The 26,463-nt window shown below is 36.7% G+C and overlaps 1 protein-coding gene across 10 annotated transcripts in view; it reads left to right on the forward strand.

Annotated features, from left to right (window-relative positions):
- Window positions 1-26,463, forward strand: part of CaMKII (Calcium/calmodulin-dependent protein kinase II) — a 1,009,248-nt gene that overhangs the window by 742,259 nt on the left and 240,526 nt on the right. For 6 of the 10 annotated variants that reach the window (XM_067154892.2, XM_067154895.2, XM_067154898.2 and 3 more), the window contains exon 11: window positions 12,261-12,321. In XM_067154892.2, the coding sequence (XP_067010993.1) occupies window positions 12,261-12,321 (61 nt within the window). The remainder of the gene's footprint in view (window positions 1-12,260; window positions 12,322-26,463) is intronic. The other 4 variants (XM_067154894.2, XM_067154896.2, XM_067154897.2 and 1 more) reach the window with 1 other exon arrangement.

Consider the following 26,463-nt stretch of genomic DNA (forward strand, 5'->3'; position numbering starts at 1 on the left):
TTGCTGCAATGGTTTTCTTTGCAATCTTGACACTGTCAGAATTTTGTCTGGCTCCATGACTAAATGGTTAGCGTGCTGGCCTTTGATCACAGGGGTCCCAGGTTCGAATCCTGGCAGTGTCGGGAATTTTAACCATCATTGGTTAATTTCGCTGGCACAGGGCTGGGTGTATGTGTTGTCTTCATCATCATTTCATCCTCTTCATAATGCACAGGTTGCCTATGGGCACTAATAGCCATACGCCATTTCATTTTTACTTCGCCACTTTTCTTTCAGAAAAATTTTCCATTTCATTCTGGGGTCTGATAGTTCATAAGAACTAGAACTGGTTGCTGCGTTGTGTGTTGGAGTTCCTGGCATCTCATTATCTTCAGATATAATGTCTGACATTGTCACACCACATTGTCAATCCTTTCCACGTGGCAGCCCCACCACAGACATGTTGCTCCAATAGTTTATAAAACTCCCATGCAGTGCATTTGTTGATGTATGTTGGAAGCGACTTGCCTGCGGTAATTTTCAGTCACCTCATTCACCAGTATCTGTACCACAGCATAAGAGATAAACACACAGTAGTATACACATATTCCACATACAGTATTCATTAGCATGGGAACAGGCCCATACCCTGAATCAGACCTCTGAAGCAACAGTCACTGATGTAACCAACGCAGGATACCTGCTAGGCATACGCAGTATCACATAATGACATGTCCCTCGGGTACTGTGTGTTCAGTACGTTAGGACTGTAGACATTTCAGTCTTGTGCCCTACTTTCACAAGTGTTGTTTTGGGGGTTCCAGGTGATTGTAGAATACTGCAGTACACACCAGTTACTTGAATCTCTTGCTGGTTCACCCTATAAAGTTTCATAACGATTGTTGTGGGCAGTCTAAAATCTTCCCTTGTTAGATCGGAATGTGTTCAAAGCTCCATATCATGACGTCTGGCTTGATGAGTTTCCATTCTCAAACTACCCACTCACGTGGTTTCAATGGACATTTCTCTTTGGCTAGAATTGTTACAGTCATTTTAAACTTGATCAGCCAAGCCTCTATGATGCTTTGCCTGGAATACTTATTATAACTGGATGGCTGAGAGAACTATTAAAGGACTGTGTTATTGTGGTCATTTTATTATATCTTTACTGTCTGGATATTCCTTATAAAGTATAATAATTAAGAGAATATTGCTCCTCCATAATGCTTGAATTATAGAATGTTCCTGGATGATTGTTCCCTTGCGTTTAGTGCCAGCCGTTTAAGGAAACTGCAAAATTTTACAATTGCAAACACTTGAATTAACCACAAATTCAAATTAAATGCCACACTCCGTACTTACACAGATCTCCAATTCAAAATGATTTCTGTTATTTCAGTTGTCCCTAGAGTTGCAACGACTGTAAAATATGGTGAAACAATAACAGACCATAAAACAGTACATGACATTTTATCATAAAAACACTTCAAAAATTTAAAAAAAGTAAAGCGGTGCACTTTATCATATGGCTAGTACATACTAATTTTACAGTTTATAATTCAGGTCTTTATGATGCTGAGGAGGCCTTCAGGAAATCTTCAAAATCTCCATGGCAGGATCATTCAGTACATTCTGTAACTATGTAAGATGGTCTGCCGAAATTCTCCACAGTTGTACTCTGGAGATGGTATTTTGTCACATTTATAGAACAAATCTATCCATTTTCCATGCCTGGTTTTGATCCTGTTCAAGGCTAACCAGCTTCTTCTGGTAAGTTCAAAGCCAGGGGTTTCTCTTGCGTATATACAAGAAGCCGTGCAGTGCAGGGGTTATCTGGATTTTCCGTTGTTCTTTCCAGTGTAGGGAAAAAAGTCTATTTAGACTAAAAACATTAAAATTAACCTAGTTCATCTGTGTATGTGTGAGTATAAGGATCCAGATGGTCTTGACATGCTGTCAGGATACTCTCCTCATTTAAAATATTGCACCTAGAAGTACAGACAGTACGAGTCTGTGACTTTGGTGCCATCTTTATACTACAAAGGGAGTTCAGTGCATAATACAACACATTTATTTTTTTCTAAAAGCAGGTTGGTTTTATTGAGGATTCAAATACACCATGTTATTCCCCAATCCTTTTGCTACAATACCCTATTTCTCAACATAATCTCTGTTCAGTGCTAGGGCCTTACACTACCATAATGTGAGGGCCTGTATGCCTGCATGGTACCATCTTGATTTATAAATATTTTAAATAATATTGTTAAACAATAGAGTATGTCATAAAGACCTTTATGAGGCATAAGGTGAAAATGCAAATAAGATTCTAATGTAGCTGAGGATGACCTTGTTAAGAAGTCAAAACCGGTCCTAGACATGTGATTATCTGCATTACATGTAAATAAAAAGTATTGATCAGCTGGAATTTTCTTTTCCTTTTATGACAATTGCATGGTACCACTCGACTGGTCCTTGTCCGAGCCAACGTCGTGCTGCATCGATAACTTTCCCATCATCCACATAGTGCTTCCCGAAGAGTGCACACTTCATTAGGCCAAACAGATGGAAGTCAGAAGGTGAGAGGTCTGGGCTGTAGGGTGGATGAGGAAGAAGAGTCCATCAAAGTTTTGCGAGCTCCTGACGGGTGCGCTGACTAGTGTGAGGTCTTGCGTTGTCATGGAGAAGGAGAAGTTTGTTTGCATTTTTTGTGGTTATGAACACGCTGAAGTAGTTTCTTCAGTTTCCTTAGAGTAGCGCAATACACTTCAGAGTTGATAGTTTCACCACAAGGGAGGACATCGAACAGAATAACCCCTTCAGAGTGATGATGAAACATGGCTCGCCCAACGACTCACCATGCTTTTGTCCACTGCCAGGTCTCCATAGACATTCTGCAAGTGCCTATGAATATCTGTGATGCCCTGGTTTCCACCAAAAGAAACTCAATAAATGCTCCCTGTTTGGTATGCACTTCCATTACAGATGCTATTTTAAAGGCTAATTATAGCACTGCCACCCATTAGAAATTAATTAAACTCTACAAGACGAAGCGGGAATATTCAAAGATGTCCCAAACAAAATTCCAGTTTTTTAAAACTGAAATTGGCCGAGCAATGTGTTTCATTATATATTGAATGCCCCTCATATTGTCCGATGATAATATATATGGCAAGAAATAGACACCCATATTTTATAATATCACTTTTCCATCCATTTCCCTGTTCTTATTTCCATCGTTCTGATTAAATGTATTCTCATGTCTCCAAAACTCAATTTGAGGTTGTGGTTGGATTTTACATAGTCTATAAGTTGTTTAATCTGGCTGAAAGAGCAAATGTCTTCTCCACTTGCCTATTCTGAGATGTTCTCTAATTTGATAAATGCATTTTTCATGATCCATAATGGATAGAATATGAGAGTCCTGATTTTGAATGTTTTTTATCTGGATTTGTTTATTCCTCAACTTTTAAGTGGAACAGATATCAGTGCTCGTGAGTTGTTCAATAAAGATTGAGACTTTAAAAAAATATTTTTAAACAAGGTTGTTTGTTATGGATAAACTCTCATGAACTATACAGAGTGGTCAAAAATTATGAGTATTTTCTTATAAAACTATGACTTGGAGATCGATTTTGAATCAAAATGAAGAGTACTTTTTACATTTATGATAATTTTATAAAGATACTGCGAACTAACAATTTCCATATGATCTCTCGTATGAAATACATTAGAATGAGCCTGGTTTGAAAATGTGGCAGTTCATGGATAAAGGAGGAGGGTTTGATCATATTAAACTTAAAACTTGAGGACTTGTATGGAGCTAAACTGAAATACGATTAAATACCATAAATAAGATGATTAACTACTAGTATACTTAAATAAAGTCTATGAAAATAATTTCAACTTAAAAGTAAAAAGAATCGTGCACATTCACTCCACAACAGCAAAATGTCTAAAACCATTTTCGTTCAACAGCTCAGTCCTGAACTGTCAAGAGATCAGGGAGTAGCACGGCAAGGGCTGCTACCTCCTGGCAGCCTACGAGAATGACTAGTTTCAGAAGGACAACATTTGGTACTTTAATGCCGAAGACAAGATCTTAATTACTATGCCATATGTGTGCATGTTGTTTTTATGCAAGATATGCAATGGTTCATTGCACAAGCTGAATAAATGAAATGTTCACACCACTTCTAGCAAAACGCTATTTGAAACAAACTTTTCCAATATTTTTTAGTTTGTTCTGCAGGTAAATGAGTACCTATGTCAGTGAGTGTGACATATCTTTCACAATACATAAACAAGCCTTTCCTCTAATACCCCTGTTCCCTCTATGAACTACCTTCCATAGTCCTACAACTAGCCTGAAAATGTGAAGGTTTAAACAGATGTACGAAACAAGATATCAGTTACAGACAGTCGTGAATGAAGACTGTAAAATAATAATCTAGTAATCTTCTCTGAGAGTTTATATTTTACTCCTTAGTCCTAGCGCTGCTCAAGATATTGCATTCAGAACTCAATGCCTTGTACAATTCTTCAGAATAGTAATGGCTTCAAGGTAACCAACTTTCAGCATAATACATGTTCGTCACAGTATCCTTTCTGATTGATGATGGCCTGTAAAAGTATGATGGTTGAAGAAGTGCCATCTAACCCCTATATTATTGGAGCAAGTATAATATGTGAGAATGTCCAGAAGCAACCCCCCCCCCCTTTTTTTTTCTTCTTTTTTTTTTTTTTTTTTTTTTGTAAGTCAGTGGTATGGAGAAGTATAGGTTATATTAAGTTTGTTCTCTAACCAGCTGTGATCACAATGTGTAATGCGTGTTTCATTACGTATTATATTACTATCTGTATAATAATAATTCACAATAATATTTTAAATCATTAATCCATTTTTACTCAGAAATTTCTCAAATTAAGTCTCTCTTTCTGAATATTTGCAGAAAGAAATTTATGTGACCATGCAATTTTAAATTATTAAACAAGAAATTGCCACCCTCATTCCTCTGCAGCAGTGCACTGATGAAGCCATTAGCTTCTCTCCCTGCTCTGTCCATTCGTTTCCTGTACAGGTGCGAAGCAACAAGCCTAAATATCAGCGGTTTACCTCCTCATATTCTGAAACTAAAAGTTGGAGCTGTCGTAATTCTGTTGCAAAACATGCTGTAGACCTCACACCTTCTGACTCAACATTACCCTTTCCATTTAAGAGAAGGCAGTTCCCAGTACTTTTAGCATTTGCTATAACTACCAGGGCCAGACGTACAATAGAGTTGGATTGTAAATGAGCTATGTATAGCATTGTAGTAATAAAAAAGGGTTGAGTTAGGAATTCTTAAAAGCATCAGATTTTTAACTAACTGCTTAGAGTCTTAGTCATCTGACCTAAATTTCAAGTGATGCTTTCACTGCAATTGTAGATGACTTATATAATATAATTACTTTTGATAGTCCAGTGTTCATAGAATGTTGTGCTTAATGCGTTGCCTTAAAGTCAAATTAACCTGATCGTGTCCAGCTTAATGAAATGGAAAATATCTGTTTTTAAAGATATACTTTTTTTTGACCACCTGTATTACAGAATGATAGTGCAGAACTTTGATGTAATGCCTCATTTGTATTTTAGTTCTGCAGTACAACCTTTTGCTTCCAAGTGTGTGATGTGTGCTGAAGGAGGTTTCAGCAGTATTAAAGTTTGACGTTAGGGTAGGGTCAAATTGACAGAAGTTCTGTTTTACATTGATTCATTTCATTAATATAATTATATACATTTAAAAAAGTATGCTCTTTGGATTCAGAAAGGTAAGCAAAAATTGGGGAAATATTCAGAGGACTTGATTCCATATCACACAAGTCCTTGCTTTTTTTTTTTTTTTTTCAGGCTATTACTTTTCAGTGCATTTCAAGCTCTGCATATACCAGGTGTATGCATAAGTTTTTGCCAGTTTTTGTGGTAAAGAAAACACAGAGTTTTCAAGGGAAATTCAGTTTTTGTTTATTCAAAATATTGGCCATCGGCTTCTACACACTTTGCCCATCTTTCAGGTAAGTTATGAATACCATGCCAGAAAAACTGCTTGTCTTTTGCGGAAAAACATTTGTCCAGCCATTTTCCAACTTCCTCGAAATTGCTGAAGTGCTGCTCTGCGAGTGTGTGCCCCATTGATGCGCAGAGGTGATAGTCAGATGACGCCAGGTTGGGGAAGTATGGCAGGTGCGGAAGGATGTCCCATCCAAGCGATTTCAAGGTGTCTTTCACTGTTTTGCTGGGTGAGACAGCGCATGGTCATGTAACAAAGTCACTTTGCCATGTCTACTGGCCTATTCTGGTCATCTTTCGATCAATGCATGATTTAAATCAATCATTTGTTGGCGATAGCATTGTGCGTTAATGGTTCCGCCAGGCTTCAAGAGCTCATAATACACAATACCCCTCTGGTCCCACCAGACACAAAGCACTACGTTTAAATTGTCGGAACCATATCGCACATGTTCTAATCAGTGGAGCTTTTTCACCATATGTTTTACCAGCAAACGATCGTTTTCCAAGTCTTTTTTTCTTTTGATTAAATAAGTAAAGCAATGCGTGCCATAAATGTTCTTTTTCAGGCACAAACATCGACATGATAGCTGAATGATACAACACAGATGTTAGTGTTTGGCGGACTCAACTTGTGTGTGTTGGTAGGTTAATGTCAGATGAACAAACTGACTGTATGTTTCAAATTCATACGCTGCGTACTGTTCACTGACGTCATCTCTTAGTGAAACCGGAAAAGACTTTTACATACACCTGGTAAAATGGTGCAGTGAAAATATGTGGATGATACTGAGATTTGTTTTCAAAGTGCTTTCAGACCCTATCTCAGGTAAAAATCAAACTCTAATGGATTGAAGTAATTTGTACCCATCTTGTCATCTTCATGGGAAGAAAATACCTACACAGTTCCCTCTTTTTTCAGATAATTATGTATAAAATGGTTGGGTATTGAACTATTTAACCCATTTTGTTTAGTCCATTACCTACCAGAATTATTTCAAAGCACAGCTCAAAAAACTGTACCTGTTTTATTGTAATAATATAACATCTGTATCTATTTAAACCATGGTGACTAATTAACTACTTCTTGTTTAGACAGTGTCAATCTTTGTTGAACACCATACAGCCCTTAAACAAGAGGTAAATTTTTCTTCTCAAGTTTACTTCCAGGCCATATTATGAATGCATGTTGCATGATGAGCTCCATTATTTAATTGTTCTTTGATTTTGGGTGCATTGCATTGAATATGACGCTCCTGATTTTTTTAAATAAGATCTACAGTTTTTCTAATCTTTACACCTCTCATCAAGCCAAATATTTACTATCTTTTGCACTTTGATTTCATTTACTCTCTTTTTCTCTTGTGATTCAGTACAATTCCGCATGCATATTGAACAATAGATTGGTGATAGAATTTCAAATGTTTTTAACATTTTTATCTGTTGCCTTTGACAGTAAAGGAGAAGAGTGGCGTCGGAAGAGGGCAGTAACTCTGTGGGTTGGTCTAGGCTTTGATGGAAATCCAGGCTGTACCCCTGAATGTCCTTAAGAGATTTGGTTGGTTGGTTGGTTGGTTGGTTGGTAATATTATTACTAAAAAGAAAATACAATAAAAATAACATCCTTAATTGTATAAGTCCATTCAGAATAAAGTTAAATAGACAAGAAAACTAAATTTGAATGTTTGATAGTTAAGGTGATTTAGTTCTAGTAGAATAAGAACGCTTAAGAGATTTGACACATTTTAATTTTGATTCAGTGTCTGATTTAAAATATTTCTATTTCTTGCTTACAATCCTCTCTTCTGTGTCTTCTTTAACTTCGGTGAATGCTTCACCCATTCTTTCATACCTTTCCTTTTTTCTTCTTCCAATACTACTTAAACTTTCTTTTATTTCAGCCTTGTAATCAATGTTATTACAAACACAGGTCATTGATTTGTCTTTTTAACCTATCCCAACTCTTCATAGGAGTTCACGTTGAGCTTGTTCATAAATATAAAATAAAATAAAATAAAAATTTGTGTAATGTCCATTCTCTTATCCACAGGACTGTGTTCTGAAATCAAAATTGTCATTTCCTCGTACCTCATGCATTTTTTTTTTACCTTGTCTGCTTCTAGAATTGTATACCCCTCACTTCTAGTTCCATCCATCTTGTCCCTAAAAGCTAGTGATCAAAATTAATGGAAGCTAGCATATATTTTAAACTAATGTGTTGTTAAAGAACATGATTTAAAATATGTACTTCAACAAATCACAGACATTTAGTAAAAATTTTTAGAGCTGCTTCTGATCCATTTTATTTTCTTATAGACAGTTCAGAAAATGATACAATTAATTAGTGTCATTATGGAAACTTATGCATATGCCTATGAACTTTCATCATTTTCAATGGACATACCTATATAAAATACTTTCATCATAAAATTATTTTGCATTTAGGTTGAATTATTAATCTTGGCTGTTAATAACTCTTTTTTACATTTTTCTCCCATTCTCTTTTACAGATCTTTTAACCTAAAAGGTTTATGCAAACTCTGTCTATTGACTGCCAAGTTATGGAACTGTCTTTAGCAAAAGCTATTTTATTTCCTTTTATAAAAATGGCAATCTAAATAATGAAGCAACTAACTGAACTAATGTCATTTTTGGCCCTTTTACCATTTCATCTCCAAGGAAAGGCTTCATTTAAAGTACCGGTCATATTCGGCGTTCTTTTTTTTTTTTTTTTTTTTTTTTTTTTTTTTTTTTTTTTTTTTTTTTTTGAAAAATTGTATTTCTCCTGTGCTTTCCTATAAGTATTTTTTCAAACAATCCCTCCTGATAGTCAATAAAATAATTTGTAGGCAATGTCATTAAATTATATTTCACCTGGATGTGTTATGTTCATAAGCCATAAGCCATATATTGATTATAATTCTAAAACAATGAAAGAAAGAAATCAGAATATTTTTTCTTGTATTTTTATGAATTTTGTGTTATCCAGAGATTAATTATAGTCCATCAAAAATTGATCTTCCCTAGTAGGTGTTTCACTGTGGGCATCTTTATCAAAAACACTAACAGAATATGTAGCTTGTGGCATCAGTTGTCCTAAAGCATTACGGTTTCAGCAAAGGATCATTAAAAATTCTGATAGAAAACTTACATTTTTACCACTATTCTGCCAATATATTCTGAACAGAGAAACTTAGATTTCTTCTCTAAGTAAATAGTACTGTATATTAACCTTTTGAGTAACACCTTGAATGACTAATGTTTGCAAAAATAAAAGATCAGTTTATTTCTCTCGGTTGATATTTGAACATGTCATATTTGCCAGACATGTAGTTTATAGACTATCTATATATATGACTATGCAGTCAGATCACTTCTATGTTTAAAAATACATCATAATTATTGACTGGAAATTGAGGTCCTTATCTTATTTTGAGTTCATAATAAAATGGAATTAATGGATGGAATGGTTTGGAGTATATTTTGACCTCAGTTTCAATGTTAGAATTTCATTGAGAGATATAACAAATTATAGGATTACCTTCCTCAATATTTCTTCTGATGTTGGTGATGTGTAATGAACCTCTTTACTTTCTTTAAATTCTTTATATAACCTGTTTGTACCATGCTGTATGTTATGTTCCAAGGAGAGTGTAACAGATGGTGAGAAATTTAAAGGAAGCAGAATTAGGATGGGAAGAAAATCATATACAGTTGCTTTATAATACTGTTCCCCAAATCCTTTGTAGGTCATTAAAACAAGAAATATTTTCCACAACTTTTTGAACACTTTTCTCTTTGCTGAGTGGCATTCTTGATGCCTTTAATGTCTTGTTTACTTTCATGCAGTAATTGTTATACAGTATATATAATTCTGTATTTCTCTTAATGTTTTTTATGTAGTCATGGAAGGTGATCAAATGATTATTTTTATGCTCAGACTGGAGATTGGGAATTTGAGATGATTAAAATTATGTCAATAGTACTTCTGGTGTAAAAATGAGTAGGAATCAATTTACAGTGAACATGGAGGAGGTACATAAAAAGAAAGTTGAGTCTTAGAATGAATGAAAATATTTAATGAGACCCTACGGTGGAAGTGTCTAATTGAGAAAGACCTTGAGCATAACTACTGCATCTGTGTTGACATAAAATAGGACATACTGGACAGTATATGTGGAAAACTGCCTCTCACTGCGCTCTGGACCGTTCCATATCATTTCGGTAAAAATAACCTAAAAGTTTTTCAGTCTTTTGAACACAAGATAAAATTTTTTTAAACTTTAGTACATACTTGTACTTGGAGCTAGGGGAACAATTCCTGTTTTTGTCGCTAATTTTTGGATACAGATGTCTCTGCCAGTTACAACATTACGGGAGATTGTCATCCTAGCCTTAAGGGGTTCACTGATAATTCTAAGAAATCATTGTTACAATTAGGTTACCTTCAAGATTTCTCAAGTATATCTATTTCTCTTCTAAAAATAAATGTAAACGTATACTTTGTCGCAAGGCAGCCTCTGCATGAGAGGAAGTATTTCATAAAATGAAATGGCAGAATGACATGAAAGGATCTTCTTATAGAATGAAACATATCTCTTTAAGGAAACTCGTCATTCTATCATTCATGATGTATGTACTAGTGTTTTATTTCTTTGTATCTAGTGTTCGACAAACTGAAAAATATAAAAAGTCATTGGACATGGGAAGAACATGGCTTCCATGTTAACAAAATATATTTTTATCCTTCTTCTGGAAGAAGAGTGGTAGTAGTGAACAGCGAGCCTCCTATTATTATGTAGAAGGAAATAATGATAATGGAGAAGCCCAGAATATTCCTTTCCTCACTGAGGCATGTTGATCAGTAGCAGTTTGCAATTCCTTTGTGGGTGGAAGTGTGTGTGTGTGTTTTTTAATTTTTATTTCTTCCTTCTAATATCCTCTTCCCAATGTGTCCTCATCTGTGTTTAATTTTAATGTAGACTTACTGGGTTTATTTTCATTAGTGCAGTTCATTAAAGATAAGAAAAACTGTATAAATGTTTTGACCTTCATTTTGGAGTTTAGTATTGAGAATTCATTTTGGTAAATAGGTATATTTTGTAATTAAAATAGAAAAGTATTCAGAAATCACTTTGCTATATTTAGAATAAAACTGACAAAAAATTAAATTTCATTAGATACAGTACTTTTTATTTTGATGTGAGAAATTTCATTGTGATTAATTGCTCTTAACACTTTAAAGTGGAATTCTGCTAACAAACACAATTAAAAAGTTAAAAAGGTTAGGAAAAAAAAAGTAGATATTCTTTTCTACAGTGTGCTTTCATGAAATTTATTCTTCGGTCTTTTGCTGTTCCTCTATATACGTTCCTTCAAAATCAGTGCTTAAAAATAGTTATTAGATTCTTCTTAGAAGTCGTGTTGAATTTTTTGTTTTGTTAATTATAGAATTATATTCAATAAGCTTCTGTGATATTAAAATGTTCACCTGATATTGTCTAGGATGTTTTGCATTTGTCAGGTGTACACACGAAAGTCACTTGGACATCTGTCTTTGCCTGTGACTCTTTATTTTCCTGTCAGATTTGATCAGTTAAGGATTTATGAATGGAATCTATATATACAAATATGAAAACATGAATGCAGAAGGCACATCTCTGAACAAAAATTTCATATGGAATATAAATAGTTTGATGAGGTGGATAGGACATCTCTTTCATCAAATTATGCCTATTCTATATGATGTGCTTACTGGTATTCTTTTCTTTCATGCATCTAATATGCTTTTCCTTAAAAAATATTTATCTCACTATTACAAAATGCTCTTTACTCCCATATTCATAGTAAATGTATTGAAATGCTAATATCTCCTATTTTCATCTACTATTATTTTCATTATAAAGTTCCTACCTCATATTTCCATCCTCCAGTCTATGTACCAGATCCTGTGCTGTCACTTAAAGTATCTTCCTATGATATTTTCACCTGGAAACGTCAAAATATCTACACAAAATGCGATTTGAAGGCATATTTTAATTATTCCTCCCTCTCCTCACTTTTTCATGATACTACTTAAGTTGTTTAAAAATGTTAGGACACTAATTCATTTCGTAGACGTTTGGTGGCCGTCAGTGGCCGTGGCTTCCCTTTTGGGCTGTTACTTTAGGGACTAGGTCATTGAATGCTTACCCATGCCGGTCGTGACGTAACGCGTGTGTGTGGTTGTGCGCAGGGTGCCATCCTCACCACGATGCTTGCGACCCGCAACTTTTCCAGTAAGTATGATGGCCATGGTAAGTACCTCCGGACCCCACAACGTACTGCTGGCGGTGTAATAAGGTTGTGTGGTGGAATTGAAGGAAAGAGCAAACTTGTACATCAGTTCTTTTAAGAATGCCATTCGATGACAATGATATATTTCACTGAAACATATGTAAAAGAATGTTCTAACATATTATTAAAGAGTCATAGAAGAAGAATTTCTTTAACAAAGTAGATTGATGTATACTGTCAGAGAGTATCTGTAATGTATTATTGCATAGAAATCAATTTAATTTTATATGAGAGGAGTCTGTTAAATTCTTTAGGCCATTTCACCTACGCCTATGTGCTTACTTTCATTATTCTTTTAAAATATATTGCAAAGTTGAAACTCTTAATAATGTAAAGTTTCTGCAGTATTTTTCCTTCTCTTTTTTATGAAATTCTGCATTGCTGATGTGAGTATATTAGAATTTTGGAAAATAAAGTTTGGTTCTAATAAGAAATTTTTATGAAGCAAGTTGCTCCATTCTTGATTTTTGTACATTAGACTTTCAACCTATTAATTGGCAGACAGTTTTATTTAAATATACGTATTATTGCATTGGAAACACAAAATCAAACTCCATATTTTAGTATTACTAGATAAAAACTTTCTGGATAGACAGAGATGGAGAGCACTTTTACACCAAACCCGGGTAACTAGAAAAGGTTAAATTATTATTATTATTATTATTATTATTATTATTATTATTATTATTATTATTATTATTATTATTATTATTATTATTATTATTATTACTCACAAATATGATAGCTGATTCTAAATAGATTATCTAAAGTACTGTCTTCTAAGGAACAATTTAAATAGCTAATGTAGAATCCATAGCATCATAATCTACAAAGGAAATTTAAAAGAATGTATTGTAGTTTTAATATCATTTAAATGAATGGTGTTTTAAACTTGTAGTTTTTTAGTGGTTAATGCTCTTATTATTTTTTGTGTTTTTAAAATATTACCTTAAGCAAATGTTGTAAGCTTTGTCAATCTAGGCAAATGCCAATTACGAGGAAAGCGAAATAAGTTTATTTAAAATACCTATAGATCTTTTTTATTTATCTTCATAATCAAAGTTATGGAATATATATATATATATTTTCTTTATTTTTTTTTATTTTTTTGTGGGAATTAGTTTCAAGATGTGATTAATATTTAGTAGTATTGGAGGAGAAAAGAAACAGTTCTTCCTAATGTGCCTCATTTCATTCCAGCTTGATTAATATTAATGTGTGTCTATTATTAAAGGACACCTGCTCTCTTGTTCAAGAAAAAGTAATATTACAGATTGTGATTTGATATTGCTGTTGTGTGTATAATGAAGTTTTTGTTGGTTTTATTAAAACTTGATTGCACTCATAGCAGTGCAGTAAGATTGTTTACTGTCTGATAAATTTGTTTCTTCTACTGTTCTCTTTAAAGTAATACTAATATTGTCTCAGCAGTGTGTGTACCTCACTTTGTGATTGAAATTTTCCTCTCAAGTCTTTTTGCACCTTTATGGCTCTCCTCGTGATATGTGTATACCTTAGTATCTGATGGTAAGGGACAGGATATTCCAAGGAATAGGCATCTTGGGTCTGAGTTTCCTCCTTTTCTTGCTCTTACTTGATGTGTCTATTCTTTTCCTCTGTCCCGTGTAATGTGTCTTGTGTGTGTCTCTGTGAGGTGTATCAGCTTGTCCTATCGACTGGCATTCTTAACTCAGTGTTGGTTCATTGTCAATGTTCTCATGTGGATTTTGAAAGCACCTTTTCCTGCAACCAAAAAAGTACAAGATCACTTACACACTTCTTTTTCCAACTGTGCAATTTTGTTCAGATGAACAAGAGTACACAAAGTAGTGGACTTACTTAGTAGTAGCCCATTAGTACATTATAATTATTTGTATTCTTTTTTTTTTTTCTTATTAGAACTTAGAACTTAGTAAGTCATGTACCTGGATGTTAAGTGTACAGTCTGGTTGCATTGTGATTGAGCTCTTAGCAAAAAGCTGGAATGCTTCTTACAGCAGATAAAATTGTAGTAGATTTAGAGTACCTATGTATAATAAAACACATGGGGTGTGTTCTGTACTGAAGCAAACACTATCTTACTCTCTTTTTCAACATTTTATAATGAGATAAAATTAATTCTACTAATAAGACTGGAAGCATGTATATTGAAACTTCTACAGTTCTGAGTTCTGTAGTTACCAAGTTGTTTGTAACGGAGTGAGAATTTTATAGAACACCAGCTTATTAAATATACTAAAATGAAGGTGGTAATAATTTTTAAGTTTTATAGTCTTAAGGGAAAGAGGAAATTGATATTACGTTGGTTTTTTTTTTATTTTTTATTTTTTTTATTTTTTTTATTTTTTATCCACACAAAAGGCTGTGTGATTCATAGTACCAGACCTGAAATGAATATAGAATGAATACTTCAGGGACAAAAGATGACTTTTCTTGCATGAAATTCATCTCCCTGCTTGATTAATTTGTAAAAAGAAAGTGTTAGTTTTCCCAGACCTTCATTTTTCATCGTGATAAATTATGCTATTAAAATATATGATGTATTGAGAAAATGTAAAATAAAGTATAAAGCATTAAAGTAGTATTCAGTAGAATATAAGAAATACATATTTATTGAACTTACGAAATATGAGCTCTGATGGTCTCTGATCATCATCGTATTCAATGGCCTTAGTGAATATGGGACAGCAAATGAACCGTAGGTGAGATAATGGCAGACTTACGTTGACACTCTGGCACTGACGTAATTGCTTATGGGCACATCATGAGCTTTACGCTGCTGTAAACCCGCTGCTGTCATCTTAATGATTATTATTATTATTATTATTATTACTAGAGAAACCATGCTGCTCTGCAGCATTCTTTATAAATAGGTCAGGTAACTTGTCTTGATATGCCTGTCATAGTCATATTGTTTTGCCTTCCCTTTTCAATGGTTTTATGAACATTTAATGAGAAGCGTGTTATGGCATGCTGCAGTTCGTAGTCAAAATTCATCCATTCTAATGTCATCATTCTGTCTGTTTTGTAAAAATATATCCAGATATTTTTTTTTTTTTTTTTTTTTTTTTTTTTTTTTTTTATCCTGCAGTTCTTGATGTAAAGCTTGGTATTGTGTCATAGAAGGTGATGGTACTTTTAATCACAGTTCTTCTACTGTATATGGAATGGTGGTGTCTTGTGAACTCATGGGTTAGTTCGAAGGAGCACTTTTTTTACTCGGCAGAGAACTTTTTTAAGATACATGGCCTTCACTCTTTCCAGTGTGGATAGGTTATCCTTCGATAGGTGTTCCCAGATAATGTGTAAGGCGTATGCCATGATGGGGTCGGTTTGTACGTTGACTATGATGGGGTTGGTTTGTACGTTGACTTTTTTTTCTTAGCTGCATGCAAGTTATTAGGAACACTCTGCCATCTGTTGAATACATTTGGAAGCTGAGAAAGGTTAGAAAATCAAAGAGTATCTAGCAGAGAATAGTATTCTTCCATGATCAGAGGAAGTGTATACTCTCTGGCTTCACAGGTAGTAATCAAACATGGCCGCATGTAATGACATTACGAAGGATGCAAACCACATATAAAGTTTTAGTCGCTTAGCAACCTTCTAACTACAGAATGTATTGCGGGTGAGGGTAGCCTTCACCTGCGATTATTGGAGTGATCATTGAATTATTTTATTTTATTTTTTACTCAAAGTGCCTGAAGTTAAAGACCTGTCAATGCCTGATGATTCACTGGCAGGTAATTCCGGAGAGAATGAAACAAGAATGAATCAAATTGATACCGTAGAATGGAGGGACAGATTTGTCAAAGCTGTTTTTAGTAAACTCTTTTAATATATAGATAGGTATGGAATGTCACATCTCTGGAGTTAACTGTGGTAAGCCCTCAGGGAACACTCGTGTACAGTATGGCGGATAGCCTGTCTCTCTGTACCACAATCACATTCGAGATTTGGTCTCTTGGTCTGCTTGTGGAGCGCATCAATGCATACACTATGGCCAGTTGGAACTCTGTTCAGCCAAGCTCACAGCCTTCTTGGCACATCGAATTAAGGATCCTTCATGGTTATAGAAGCTGATAAAGCTGATTGCTGTTCATGATGTTCCTGCATAGGTACTTGGTTTGATTTTTATTACTGAACTGAATGTCAGCACGGACAGCCAGACAATCCTTTGATCTCCTGGCTAAAACACATGAAGAATGAATGCTGTCATGCTGAAACATATCTTGCACCCCATTAACAGTACTTTCATGAAACACAATATCTGGTCTAAAGCTTTGAATAGGGACGATATTACATTTACAGTATAGTACTGGATGCTTCTGTTTGTTAAAGGTGGAGCTGAAAATGGCTGGCCTTGTGACGTAGGGGTAGTCTGCCTACCTCTTACCTGGAGGCCCCGGGTTCGATTCCCAGCCAGATCAGGGAAGCTGCAGCTTTGTCACAAAATCAGACCTCAGGACAGGCCACAACGGCAGGCATTGGCTGAGACAATTCTGCCAAAAATTGATGGAAACGAGGCATTCCTCGATTCGGTCTGTTTCTTTGACGAGGCTACATTCCATACTTGCGGCACAGTAAAGTAGCACAGTTGCCACATATGGGGAACTGAACCCCACCACGTAAAGATAAAGTACAAATGGCACTCTCTGAAAGTCAATGTGTAGTGTGTATTGTTGAAGGACAGGGTTATAGGCCCATTCTTCTTCGTGGAACCTACAGTTAATGGAACACATTACCTAGACTTGTTGGAGCTGTATGTTGTATTACAACTTCCTCATGACTTGATCTTTCAGCAAGATGATGCACCCTGCCATTATGCGGAACTTATGAGGGATTTCTTGAATCGTGAGTTCCCAGATCACTGGATTGGGAGAGGTAGTCCATCAATTGCTTGGTCCCCTAGAAACACCGATATTATGCCACTTTATATTTTTTTCTATGGGGGTTTGTCAAGAATCAAGTGTACCAGATGCCAGTTCTTGCTCTACCAGATCTGCACCATCGCATTGATGCAGCTATCGCAAATGTTATGCTTAGAATGCTGCAGAACACTTGAAGAGAAGTGGAATACAGATTAGATGTCTGTCATGCTACTAATGGTGTATTAGGTGTGTAAAATTTTTTTTGAGTTACCCTATTTGTAGAAACAAACTGACAAGAAATATCTCAACTACTTCTCAAATTACAGTGGAACGTCGATATCTCAAATCACCCCGGGAGCTAAATTTTATTTTGAGTTGTCAAAATTTCGATATATAGAGAATACTGTTTTTGAGCATAGGCCTATATAGTGCATAATTGAATTGTATGTATCTACACCATTAGTGGCGTGACAGACATCTAATCTGTATTCCACTTCTCTTCAAGTGTTCTGCAGCATTTTAGAATATAGAATACAGTACATACTGTAATGAAACAAGAAACATACCTCCATTAACAGCTTTGGAAAAAATGTGTTAGTCTCTTCTGCTTTTTTACTGTTAAGCTTCTTTTCTTCCACATACTTTTCAACAACATTTATTACTGTGAGGAACACTGTCATTTAAATTCGACTGACTCTGTATGTAGATTCAAAACATGTAGCTAAGATTCGTAAATGGAGCTTGTCACCCACGACTTCCGGGGTTGCTTTCGTATGTGACCGGTAATGAATTCACACCTGAACTGAAAAACAACGGGGCTTCGCCGTACGATCACTAGAAGTTTGTTTATTGGTTCCCGTCATATTAGCTCCCAGCATCACTCCAACTCTTTCTTTACTTATTAACTGTTCCTCGCAAACAACAAATGCTGTATTGCACAGTCGATGTTGTACAGAATTCGAGTTACAGAGTATTTTTTGCTTCAAGGGAGGAAACGTTTGCTTCGAGAAATCGAGAAATTCGTATAACCGAATTTCCAGTTATAGAGAAAAAGAATACACGTGAAGAATAGGACAAATGGCCGGGAAATTGAAGTTACTTTGAGATATTGAAAATTCGAGTAACGGAGGTTCGAGTTATCGAGGTCCAACTGTATTACATTTTATATTATTATACCTTAACCCAGTCCAGCTCCATGGCTAAATGGTTAGCGTGCTGGCCTTTGGTCACAGGGGTCCCGGGTTCAATTCCCGGCAGGGTCAGGAATTTTAACAATCATTGGTTAATTTGGCTGGCATGGGGGCTGGGTGTGTGTGTTGTCTTCATCATCATTTCATCCTCATGAAGATGCGCAGGTCGCATACGGCCTTCAAATCGAAAGACCTGCATCTGGCGAGCCGAACATGTCCTCGGACACTCCCGGCACTAAAAGCCATACGCCATTTCATTACCTTTAACCCAGACACCCTGTATGTATGTATGTATGTATGTCTACCCCTTAGTCCTATTTTCTGACACATGGCTGGGGATGACGTGAGACGAAAATAAAGTAGCTTTCTTACAGCCCTTCCATTTGCCAACCTCAGTTGAGTACCTAATCAAAAGGAAATGAATGATGGTGAATGAAATTGGGTAAGGACGTGGAGGGAATCAGCTGTTGCCTATGAATAGGAACTGTCCTGACATTGCCTGGATGTGAAAATGGGCAACTACAGGAAACTATTCTCAGGACAGCTTATAGAAAATTTTGAACACATGCTCTCCCGAATAGCTGTAGCTCAGTTCAGTTTAATATTAATATGTGATTATAACTAACCCCTTGCAAATTACAGTGTACAAGTATTAATGCTCTGTGTTCACCTTTTTTGATCAGCTTTCATGTTACAATATGTTACCACACCCATGCAGCTGGAGCTGGTCAGTGATGATGATGATGATCATCATCATCATCATCATCATGATTCATGTTACAGTATGTTTGTTGACCAAACTCAATAATTTCATATTCTATATATTCTTATAGATCACTTAACTTCATGGAAATTAACTAATGAAAGTTAAAATCCCCCACCCAACCAGGATTCAAACCTGGGTCCCCTTGGACCAAAGGCTAACCATTTAGCCATTGAGCCGAGCATAGCACGCCTGAATTCATTTGACTGCATTCCGTTATTTTGTTGCAGATTTATGTATTTTCTGCTCGTATTCTTCCTCCAAGATTGGTCATGCTATTCAGCAACTTCCCAAGGTCCTTTGCAGGGTGATCTTGCATGTTAAATGGAATAACTTATCTGTGCCTGCTTCATCTTAGGCAGCCAGATGCAGCTGGTTAAAATGAATCTACAGTCATTTTCAAGTTCTTATAAATCTCCTGCGCTGGCCCCACGGTGTACGGGTAGCATGCCTGCCTCTTACCTGGAGGCCCCGAGTTCAATTCCCAGCCAGGTCAGGGATTTTTACCTGGATCTGAGTACTGGTTCGAGGTCCACTCAGCCTACGTGATTACAATTGGGGAGCTATCTGATGGTAAGATGGCGGCCCCGGTCTAGGAAGTCAAGAATAATGGCCGAAAAGATATGTCGTCCTGACCACACTACACCTCATAATCTGCAGGCCTTCGGGCTAGCAGCGGTTGCTTGGTAGGCCATGGCCCTTCAGGGCTGTTGAGCCATGAGGTTTGGTTTGGTTTATAAATCTTCTACATAACCATTATCTTTTCACAGAAACTATAGTATGAAAAATCTCAGTGGCTGGAAGATGATCTTAACATAAGCCTAAATCTTCTCATATTCAGTGAATTATAATTCCCTGAGGAGATGAAAAGGAAGTGGCTAAGTAATGAGAACTGCCTTTCGTGAGAATAGTCAATAACTCTGAAGACGCCCTACAACATTGTAGTTGTCTAAGCATTTCATGTTGAAGCATTAATATAAACCACTCCCATCACTAAGGCTCTTCCTCATGTATTAGACTTCTGCATGAAAAGTGAACTGCGAAGAAACACATGAGATCACTGAGAGGACTTCACTGTCCTTCTTTCTCGGTTCAGAGAAATACCTCTGTTGTATAGCCTTTGTGTTAGACCCAACAGTCCAGTTTGAGATGAGCGTGAACTAGGCAAAGATGGTTGAACAGGAGAAGAGAGTGAGAGCGAGGGAGATATCATCAAACTTGCCTGCCATTCCTTAGTCAGCTCTACAACATCCCTTTATACAAATGGAAAATTCATGGCATACTCTTCAAAGCGAACATTTCGACTGTGTAATTGTTAATGAAACTTCAAAATTATCATTAAAATCAAATTTCTCATTCCAAACAGCAATCATTTTATATTTTATTAACCCTGTGTCGCACATCATTTGGTATTCTGGCTCCTTGCTGTCGCCTTCAATTCCAGGCAGCCAGAAATAAAATATATTCATCCTTTAATAAATTTGGAAAGCTCTTTTTAAATGATATCCAGGGATCATGTGCACACCTTTCTATTATCACTACTGAGTAATTATTAAAGATTTCAACTAAGAAATGAAACTGAAAATATATTTTAATAGTCTTGTCAGTAGGAAGGTTGTCTTTCTTTTCTTTGTATTGAATTAATGATGGTACATATAAATTTCTGATGTAAAATAATATATTATGAATTTTTTAATTAATAAATTTTTAAGCTGCTGGGAGAGCAACGTGAATATTAGTGCTCATTTTGTAATTAGAGACTTGCCTGTTTGTCTTTTGGTAAACTTGCTGTTGTGTATGAATTCTGAATATTCATTTCAGTACTGTGTGTTTTATGAAAGGTGGTTGCTTGCATGAGATCCACAAACAATTTTCCTCTTTCCCAGTGATCAACATATCCAGTAGTTTATATCACCCTTGCACAACTTGGTATGTGGCTTATCCAGAATATGCATGCTTTCTGTCTTTGTAGCTAAAAAGAGGTCATTCTTTCATTCTAATAATTATACTGTAGATGCTCTGAAGACTGTTCATAATTTCCGCTGGTTGTATGGATATATGGGTCACTGTTCTGTACTTGGAGAGTCCGTATACAGTTAGCGATCAACAGTGTCATCATAGTGTTAAGAATGGGAGGGGGGTTACCTTCTACTTCTAACAGGACAGAAATAAACGGAAATAGGTCTTTTCATAAACTAAAAGTACATCCTTCGTCTGGAAAGTTTAGAGACACAGGCTGTAATTGTAATGAGAATTAACCAGAGATACTTTGTTGGCAGGTAGTATGGTAACTTTAACATTGAACAGACTTGGCTATGATTCTGCACAATTCCACGAAGTTGCAGGACAACGCTTAATAATGCAGATGTCTGTTTTGTGATGCAACTGTATTGTTGTCTGGATGACAGTAGATTATGGATGTGAAAAATCGAGCAATGTGTGAACTTAAAATTCTGTGTGAAGTTAGGAGATGTAGCCACCGAAACTTGGAACCTAATACTGCAGGCTTTGGGTGAACAGTCGTTATGACAAACACGAGTGTTTAAGTGGCACACCAGTTTTGTAAATGGCAGAAGCATGCTGGACAAGGTTTTAGGTTTCCGTGGCTGTCTTTCCTAACTTCACGCTACTTGATTTTTCACATCCATAGTCTATCACCACTCACATAATAATACCATTGCAGTGCAGACATCTGTATGCTAAGCGCTGTCCTGCCACTTGGCAGCATAGTGCAGAATCTCAGCTAAGGGTCAGTTCAAGATTGCATAGTAACATACCACCTGCCGACAAAGTATCTCTAGTTAATTCTAATAACAATAACAGCATCAGTCCCATAGCTTTTCAGGCAAGGTTTGTTCATTATTGCGTTGTCTCATTAGCACAATGAACTTGCTCTCAAATAATTATTTTTTTTCAAATATTTTGACCTGTGGTATTATTATGCAACTGCTCCTACATGAATGTTTTTAAAGTAAATTACCAAATTTTAGAGTAATTTGCTATCAATATTGTAACACATACTTTGGGAGTTACATGACTTTTGATTGTGAAACATTAATTATTTAGCTTTTCCTTTATTGCACACATACAAACAGTTTACATTTGCCATCAGTTCATGCTACTTTTCATGTAAAGAATAGGAGAACTGGAACAATTGTAGCTGTATTTGTTGAATGGCTACTGTTTTAAGTACTGTCACGTCCAGCTCATGGCTAACGGTTAGCATGCATGCCTTTGTCTGAGGGGTTCCGGGTTCAATTTTTGGCTGGGTCAGGAATTTCAACCTTCATTGGTTAATTTCAGGGGGTGCTGTCTTCAGCATTAGAATTCATCATAGGTAGGCGCCATCCTGGCAGACGTGCAGGTCCGTCTAAGGTGTCATCTCAAAAGACCTGCAGCAGGCCTCTCCGGAGGATATACGCTATTATTATTATTGTTATTAGTAGTTGGAGTACTGTCATTTTCTGAACCGTAAGTCACTGCAAACTCATAGTCTGCTACATGAAGAAAGCAAGTGGGATCAAAGAATTTGGAGGTAATAAAGTAATTTATTTAACAGATTTTTTCAGTTGGTCTTATGAAATAAAAAATAATCTAGTAACCAACTGATGTGCTAATTTTCCAAATTCTGAAGGATTACACTTTGTCATATTTGAAAGTTCATTATTCTAGAAACTTGGAGGCTGAACATTCTTTGGATTGTAAAATTATGTTTATCAACATACTAGTTTCTACAAGTAATTAGGTTTGGTATGAAATTGATGTCCATTCATATTCTTTCTGGGGTTTTCTGTGGTCAGGCTGTTACTTTCTGATTTGTAATTTTTGTAAGTGGAAAAGACTTGAAGTTAAGTGCTCTGCATTAATTATTACACACAGTACATTTTCAGTCATGTAGTTGAATTTTGTATGGATACTTTTATCTGATATAGAGTGCAGGACTTGATTCAACCATTAAAGTTTCTTGAGGTTTCTCTGCTGTATTTCTAATCTATATCAGTACTACCAGAATAAGTTCTGAGTATTAACATAAAGAAATAAATTAACTGGATTAAAGCCACTATATATACTGTATATTTATTAATAATAAAGCCAAGCTTTCAGCCAAATTGCATTGGCCTTCATCAGGGCATGTGAAGTTTTGCCTCCGACAGTGAGCAAAGAAATTATCTGAAGGAACGTGGAAGTCATGCCCGTACTATCCACAGCCTACCCCACTAACTGGACTCTAGGATCATGGCGCTGTGCTGTGGTGGTTGGGAGGGAAGTTACTGATGCACCGCCCTCTGTCGACAGTTTGAGTGCGTCCTGCTGTGCCACGGTGGTGTTATGCATGTATTTCTGCAGTACAGGTCTCCATGTATTCGATAACTTGAAGCCGTCTTCCCTGTTGATGTTATTTGGGCGCAGCTCTATCTCTATGGCTTCCCTCACAAGACGAGTGTAGAAGTCTTTTACAGGCGCGATGACCTTCGCCTTGTCAAAGAGGATTTTATGGTCTGTACTGTAGAAATGTTCTGCTATGGCAGACTGGCTTATAGCATTCACCTTGGAGGATGAAAGAGCTACATTCTTTACCGACGTGATGTGCTCTTTCACCCTGGTGCTAACAAGCCTTTTTGTCATGCCAACATATGAACAACCACAACCACATGGCATTTCATATACGCCCGGTGTTTCAAGATGTGGCTTTTCTTTGACTGGTCGAAACAGGGATTTGAGCTTCCGGTCTGCGGTGAAAACTGGAATTATATTGTACTTCTTAAGAATGCGCCCTATTCTGTCAGTTATACCTGCCACGTAAGGAAGGAATACTTTTTTCTTTTTTCTGTAGTCCTGGTTGGTGCTATCCAAGTTAGGCTCCTTGATCTTCACAGCTCGTGTTATGTCTCCTGATGTATAGCTGTTTTTCTTCATGGAAGTTGTCAGTTCTCTCAATGCACTCGAGCGCTTATCATTGTCTGCAACATTATTCAGCCTAGTATATAACGTTCGAAGGAGAGCTTCTTTTTGGGAGGGGTGGTGATTTGAAGACTTATGAAGGTATCTTTCAGAATGTGTAGGTTTCTTGTACATTGCATGGCCTAGTGTACCATCGTTCTTCTTGTATACTAACACATCAAGAAAAGGTAATTTACCTTCATTTTCTACTTTCATTGTGAACTTGATCTTACTGTTAATGGAATTTAGGTGCTCTAAAAATTCATTTAAAGTTTCCCTTCCATGTGGCCCGACCGAAAATGTGTCATCCACGTAACGATAGAAGCACTTAGGTTTCAATGGCGCTGTTGTTAATGCAGTAGACTCAAAGTGTTCCATAAAAATATTAGCAGCCACTGGTGACAAAGGTGAACCCATTGCTGCTCCTTCTGTCTGTTCGTAATAATCCCCTTTGTAGTAGAAGTAAGTGGATTTTAAACAAACTGCTGCCAGATTGGTCAAGTCCTCAGACAGGTATTCTCCAATGTAAGCAAGTGTTTCTTCTACAGGTATATTAGTGAAAAGTGACGTAACATCAAAGCCTACCAGAATGTCACCAGTGGCTGCTAATATTTTTATGGAACACTTTGAGTCTACTGTATTAACAACAGCGCCATTGAAACCTAAGTGCTTCTATCGTTACGTGGATGACACATTTTTGGTCTGGCCACATGGAAGGGAAACTTTAAATAAATTTTTAGAGCACCTATATTCCATTAACAGTAAGATCAAGTTCACAATGGAAGTAGAAAATGAAGGTAAATTACCTTTTCTTGATGTGTTAGTATACAAGAAGAACGATGGTACACTAGGCCATGCAATGTACAAGAAACCTACACATTCTGAAAGATACCTTCATAAGTCTTCACATCACCACCCCTCCCAAAGAGCAGCTCTCCTTCGAACGTTATATACTAGGGTGAATAATGTTGCAGACAATGATAACCGCTCGAGTGCATTGAGAGAACTGACAACTTCCATGAAGAAAAACGGCTATACATCAGGGGACGTAACACGAGCTGTGAAGATCAAGGAGCCTAACTTGGATACCACCAACCAGGACTACAGCAAAAAGAAAAAAGTATTCCTTCCTTATGTGGCAGGTATAACTGACAGAATAGGGCGCATTCTTAAGAAGTACAATATAATTCCAGTTTTCACCGCAGACCGGTAGCTCAAATCCCTGTTTCGACCAGTCAAAGAAAAGCCACATCTTGAAACACCGGGCGTATATGAAATTCCATGTGGTTGTGGTTGTTCATATGTTGCCATGACAAAAAGGCTTGTTAGCACCAGGGTTAATTTTTTAATTTCGTGTGGCTATTTCTAGCCGGGTGTAGCCCTTGTAAGGCAGACCTTCCGATAAGGGTGGGTGGCATCTGCCATGTGTAGGTAACTGCGTGTTATTGTGGTGGAGGATAGTGTTATGTGTGGTTTGTGAGTTGCAGGGATGTTGGGACAGCACAAACACCCAGCCCCCGAGCCATTGGATTTAACCAATGAAGGTTAAAATCCCCGACCCGACCGGGAATCGAACCCGGGACCCTCTGAACCGAAGGCCAATACGCTGACCATTCAGCCAACGAGTCGGACAGCACCAGGGTGAAAGAGCACATCACGTCGGTAAAGAATGTCGCTCTTTCATCCTCCACGGAGAACACTATAAGCCAGTCTGCCATAGCAGAACATTTCTACAGTACAGACCATAAAATCCTCTTTGACCAGGCGAAGGTCATCGCGCCTGTAAAAGACTTCTACGCTCGTCTTGTGAGGGAAGCCATAGAGATAGAGCTGCATCAACAGGGAAGACGGCTTCAAGTTATCGAATACATGGAGACCTGTACTGCAGAAATACATGCATAACACCACCGTGGCACAGCAGGACGCACTCAAACTGTCGACAGAGGGCGGTGCATCAGTAACTTCCCTCCCACCCACCACAGCACAGCGCCATGATCCTAGAGTCCAGTTAGTGGGGTAGGCCGTGGATAGTACGGGCATGACTTCCATGTTCCTTCAGATAATTTCTTTGCTCACTGTCGGAGTCAAACCTTCACATGCCCTGATGAAGGCCAATGCAATTTGGCTGAAAGCTTGGCTTTATTATTAATAAATATACAGTATATATAGTGGCTTTAATCCAGTTCCTTTATTTCTTTATGTTAATACAATGAGCCACGAAAACTTACGTTCATTAATAAGTTCTGAGTAGTTCAGGAATGGCCTCCATTCACACAATTTTCTAGCCATACTGCCGTAAGGCTGTTCACTGTGAGGTACTTGGCTTGTAGTGCTGAT

This window comes from Anabrus simplex, chromosome 10, assembly GCF_040414725.1.
Source record: "Anabrus simplex isolate iqAnaSimp1 chromosome 10, ASM4041472v1, whole genome shotgun sequence".
NCBI classification, from domain to species: Eukaryota; Metazoa; Arthropoda; class Insecta; order Orthoptera; family Tettigoniidae; genus Anabrus; species Anabrus simplex.